This window comes from Seriola lalandi, unplaced genomic scaffold, assembly GCF_002814215.2.
Source record: "Seriola lalandi dorsalis isolate HSWRI2012SDOR001 ecotype SW California unplaced genomic scaffold, Sedor1 jcf7180002054953, whole genome shotgun sequence".
Classification (NCBI taxonomy): domain Eukaryota; kingdom Metazoa; phylum Chordata; class Actinopteri; order Carangiformes; family Carangidae; genus Seriola; species Seriola lalandi.
Window position 1 is genome coordinate 1,229,440 of NW_019525504.1, and position 5,871 is coordinate 1,235,310.

The window sequence follows — 5,871 nt, forward strand, 5'->3', positions numbered from 1 at the left end:
GAGGAGGAGGAGGAGGAGGAAGGCTTTCTAGAGCCTGGGACATGATTGTGTCACACTGACTTCTATTTGGAAACAAGTCCTTCCCCTTTACAAACCTTTTTCACACTTACTATGCACATTTATAAAGTATTCAGATACCTCAACAGACTTACCAATAGTACAAGGATGTAGACACAGGAGAAGACGTACTGGTGGATCTCATGACTGATGGTGCAGTTAATCACTTCCTCCTCAGACATGTTGTAACCATCCATCACACTCACATTCATATTACTTCACCTTTAACATGGACTCTCTCTCATGAATGTTTTCCGACATGTTCACAGATACACACACACACACACACAAATCTTCATGCTGGTTGGAGCGCTCATGTGGTTGAGTATTTGTGTGGTCAGATTGGGTAGTTTCATCAGGCCACTGTGGAACACAGGAGAATATGATTTAGTAGAGATTATGAACATGATTATGAACATCTGTTTATCAGACTCGGTGCTGTCACTGTGATGCTTCTTTGATACGACGGATGTGATGCAGCATAATTCCCATCAGAGCTTAACAAGACAACCACACTAGCAGCTGTGTGAAGCTGTCCTTAGGTACCGTGGTGCTTCCAACTAAGTGATAAATAAATAAATAACTTCACATTTAAATAACTTTAAACATCAACATGCTCATGATGACAACGCAAATTTATATATATTGTTCCATAATTTAACCCCAACAATAGAATCTCCTTTTAATCCCTTTGTTTGTTTGTTTTTTATCTTTTTGTACAGTAAACTTACAAACACCTCTCAGATCATATTTGCCCTCCTGTATTGTAAAAAAAACACTTAAGGCCACAGTCTGGGAATGACTTTGATTTAGCTCTGAACATTATGTAATTTTTTTATAATAAACTAAATCATTACTGATAATGAGAATGACTGATAATGATAGCGACTGATAATGACATCCGGAAAGCTATGCCATTGGAATGACTGAAAAACTAAAATTATCTGAATATAAAGAACAAAATCATGTTGCCATAACATCGTACAGTTCTCTGTGCCATGGTTGAGACATGGGAAATCTAAGATTAAGAAATACTTCAACTTCCTGTTAAGACCACATCTGCATCCTGTGCTTGTAAGTCATTAAAATGTGTTATAATGTAATAATATAATTCAAATGGTGAATGCAACAGTGATTAACATCTGTCAACAACTGTCATGACCGAGTTGGAGTTGGAGTCCATTTACATTTAGTTGCATGTTTTTGCTGATAGTAGAATGTTCACATGCAGACATCCACAGGTTGTGGCACAGTGTTGAAGTCTAGACGTTATTATCATATCAATAGATGTTTATCAGAGACACAGTGTGAAATGGCTTTTGCTTTGAAGATCATATTGTGAAGCAATATGCAAAAAATGAAACGACTAGAATTACCACCTCATGGTTGTAGGCCATCAACAACCAGCCAAGTTACAGTCACACTTCTCCTACCTGAGTTACAGCATTGAATGATGTTTTGAACATTGCACAACTTTATGATGTCACAGTGAACTTGACCTTTGACCATTAGTTTACAGTTATGGTCAAAAATGTGTTTTCTGAGGTCACAGTGACCTCGACCTTTGACCTTTTGACCACCAAAATCTAATCAATTCATCTTTCAGTCCTATTGAACATTTGTGTCAAATTTTTAAGAAGTTCCTTCCAGGCGTTACTGAGATATCGCTCTCACAAGAATGGGACGGACTGACAACCGGACTCTGGCTGTCGCTGGAGCAGAGGCATAAAAATGACACCCTTCACCTTGGACCCTCAATGCGATCAACGCAAAACTACAAAACTCCGATAAATTATAACAAGAAATAATAAGAAAGGATTAGAAAGGCCCTCACACAGCAGTTTTACAAGCATCGTGGCAAAAAGAGGAAAACAAAGTCAGATTTACTCTTACAGGCAACAATACACTCCTTAACTTCACAACATCTCTACCAACAGAAAACACCCTCCTCAGTTCAGCAGTGCAGACCCCTCTGTATGGTCCATATACAGTATTGTATCCACACCGGTTACATCACTGAAGCAGAATATACAGTAGCTGTTTCACTTCCAGAGAGCCACGTGTGTCTTCTGGCTAAAAACCTGCACCAGTTCTACAGAGAGCAGCACCCAAGCCGGCATTATTACAGTAGAGACTTCTCTTCACGATGCATCTATCTTACCGTGTCTATGTCAACGGGGGCCAATAGTCCTCCATCCTCTGTCTACACATATTACATCACTACTGTGAAATAGCTACTGCTGAGTGTTGCAGGTTATTTTGTAACATCACACAACAAGAGGAAGTTCAGATGTCAACCAATTCCTCCCATCCTCGCACTGCAGACGCTCTTTTAACTTGACAGCGCTCAGTCACTCACTGGTTAGAGTGACTAATGACATACGACAATGTGTCACCAATTAAGCAGATGATCTGCCCTAATATCACAGAACACACTGAAAGAACAGAACACACCTTTTTTCTTTTTTTAAACTATACAACCGAAACAGCTGAAACTGTTATTGATGTAACCTGAACATAAATCAGTAGATTAACTGAAACGTTGGAGTGAAATGAATGATTGAACACACGGAAGACCCTGGTAGTGATGGAAAACAGAGCGTGAAAAGGAGAGGAGCGACCTTTACACACAAGACAGGGCCTCGGGATGAGGTAATAATACAGGTCATGGCTCAAGGTCCATACAGTGTTAACCAACAAACTGAATCAAATTACCACACACTAATCGCCACACTGTGAAACTGGACACAGACCTTCAGTGTGCCCAAAGGCTGAAGCCGTGATTACGTATTGGTTCAGTCCATACATGGGGGAGTAACATTACTGACATTAATCATAGCTGCATTCACCCACACTGTACATTTTGTAATATTGGATATTGTTCATATTATAAATACCGTTTTAGGTGTTGCCTTTATTTGGTAAAGTAGTTTAAAATATAACATATACCAACGCCAGCAGAGTTATCAGTATAACCTCAAAGTATTAAATGTGCAGTCTTTACATTTGTTTTCGTTGAAACACAGTTTACAGTTTACAGTTTTGCATCTTGCATCGTATCTTTCCACCCACCGCTCTGTTTTTCTGATGGTGGCATAAAGATAGACAGAGCGCACAATCGAATGGAAAACCGCTTTGTGGTGCACCTCGGTGGCTTAGCTGGTAGAGCATGTGCCGCATGGGCTTGGTCCCAGTCACAGCAGCCATCGGTTCAAAACCAACCTGTGGTCCTTTGCTGCATGGCATCCCCTCTCTCTCTCTCGCTGACTTTCCTGTCTGTCTCAATAAAAGCAAAAACTCCCAAAAAAATAACTTACACAAGAAAAAACTTTATATCCCTGACTTTGACATTTCATTTTTTTGACTGTGTTGTAGATGTTTTGAGTTACTTCCATTGATGCTGTGAGAATAAACCAGTGCAAACTGAATTTATAAAAAGCATCTACGGCCGCTTCAGAAAGTAGTCAGACTCCGCCACGCTTTGCACACTTCATTGTGTTGTAGATTTAACTTTAAATGGACAAAATTGCCATTGCCAACCTACTCTCAAAAGCCCATAATGCCAGGGTGAGATATTCCTGAGATATTGTGTCCACGAGAATGGGACGGAAGGACGGACAACCTGAAAACAATATGCCTCCGCTCCGGCTCTGGCTGTCACTGGAGTGGAGGCATAAAAACTCTTTGCTGTGTGACTCCAAATTGTGGTCAGGTGCATCCTGTTTGCATTAATTATCCTTGACTGGAAGCCACTTGTGGCAACTGAATTGATAATGATGTATGTAAGGTCGCACAATTCACACTGCCTGTCAGGACAAGAACTAAGCCATGAGGTCCAAGGATCTCTATAGTCCTTTGCATGTGGCATCGATAAAACACATTTCTAAAGAGTGTTGCCAGGAGCACAGTGGCCTCAATAATTTTAAAATGGAAGAAGTCTGGAACCACCAAGTCTCTTCCTGGAGTACAAAGAGCCTTGGTCAGGGAGTGTGGTAGGGTGTCCAAGAACCCAACATTTCACTAACAGAGCTGCAAAAGTCAGGTCCCATTCCCATAGTGTACAGCCAAGAAAACACTGGAGTGGCTTTGGGACAAGTCTCTGACTGTCCTTGAGTGGCCCAGCCAAAGCCCAGACTGACAGTTTTTGCCCGTTGCTTGAACACTATAGACCCATGCTTACACTAAAGTAACACAACTTGAAGCTTTTGTTACCATACGTCAAACACATGTACCCATACCTTAAACAAAAGCGCTGCTTTGCACTCTAGTTGCAATTCTGCAACACACTTACTCCTTTATGCAACACACTTGGTCCTGCATACTACACTCTATTTCATACATAAGACACTTCGTTCAAAAATTAAATCTCAGGGTGCCATTTGGAAAACACATGTATCCAAAATACAAAACACATTGGGTAATTGCAACCACTCAAATACACACCTGAAGGCATTTACTTGCAAAACTGAACACCAATCAGCCAGCTACAAAAAGCCCTCAGTTTAGCCATTTCAAGAACTTTGCAAGCATGGATGGAGGGAGAGCGAGAGGCAGAGGTAGAGCAAGAGCAAGAGGATGAGGAAGAGGAGGAGGAGGACAAGGTCCAGGTCCAGGTCGAAGAGGCCATCCACGGACCCCTATCTCTGATGATATAAGAGCAACTTTGGTGGACCATGTCATCAACCATGGCCTGACGGAGGGAAGCTGGGCAGAGAGCCACCCACATCTAAGCCGCTTCACAGTGGCATCTGTAATAAGAACATTCCGACTGGAAAACAGGTATGTCTTCACCTCTCTACCTTCTACTCTGCACAGATGGTATTTACAGTACTGTACTACAGTATATCACATTACCACATCACGTGTACAGGGTATTGCAGGGTGCTAATCCTCCTTTTGCAGCCAAAGTGGTAGTTTTTGTGAAACATACCATGATTACTTATATTGAGATGTTTCAGTACAGTGGATGATACAGTATATACAGTAAAGTACAGTATATATAGTACTGTAAGAAAAAGAAGCAAACCAATGACAATTTGTGGTTGTATTTCTCTAGAAAGACTAGAAGACCTTCTGGGGGAGGACGCCAACGCCTGTTCACACAACAGCAGGAACTTGCCGTTGTGGACCTAGTGAGGGCAGACGATGCCATCCGTCTCCACCAGCTACGACAGAAAATACTTGCAGACAGGCAAGTGTTCAACAACATTAACCATGTGAGCATCACCACCATCAGATGCATCTTGGGAAAACACAACATCACCATGAAGCAGCTCTACAGGGTCCAACTTGAGAGGAACAGTGTCAGGGTCAAAGGACTTCGACGTGAATACGTACGGGTAAGTGTAACTGTCCTTTACATTTACAATACAGTATTGGTGAAATCCAGTAGCAGCTGAATTAACCATATCAGTACCACATGGATCCATTCGGAGAGCTACACAGGTATCTGTGTGATGGGGTGGGGGTTCTGTATGTGTAGCACTGTAGTAATATGTTCTTGGCCATGGATAGAGCTGCACAGCCTCATGAATTAATTTTCATTGATGAATCTGGATTCGACCTGAGCAAAACAAGACGACGGGGTCGTAATGTAATTGGCCAAAGGGCAATTGTGCACGTCCCGGGGCAGCGCGGGGGAAATATCACATTGTGTGCCGCCATAAGCCTTCGAGGGCTTCTGCATCATCATGCAAAACTAGGTCCACACAATACCCAACATATACTCACATTTCTAGATGCTCTCCATAATATAGTTGTACAGAACAGACCAGATCAGCCCAGGTTTGTGGTGGTATGGGATAATGTCAGTTT

The 5,871-nt window shown here is 41.8% G+C and overlaps 1 protein-coding gene across 2 annotated transcripts in view; it reads right to left on the reverse strand.

Annotated features, from left to right (window-relative positions):
* gpr68 (G protein-coupled receptor 68) overlaps positions 1 to 5,871 on the reverse strand; it is a 28,904-nt gene that overhangs the window by 5,181 nt on the left and 17,852 nt on the right. The window contains exons 1-2 of one of the 2 annotated variants that reach the window (XM_023394737.2): positions 2,219 to 2,318; positions 153 to 420 (exon numbers count right to left, since the gene is read on the reverse strand). In XM_023394737.2, the coding sequence (XP_023250505.1) occupies positions 153 to 269 (117 nt within the window). In that variant the 5' untranslated portion in view covers positions 270 to 420; positions 2,219 to 2,318. Of the gene's footprint in view, positions 1 to 152; positions 421 to 2,218; positions 2,319 to 5,871 lie in introns of those variants that run through there. The other variant, XM_023394736.2, reaches the window with a different exon arrangement.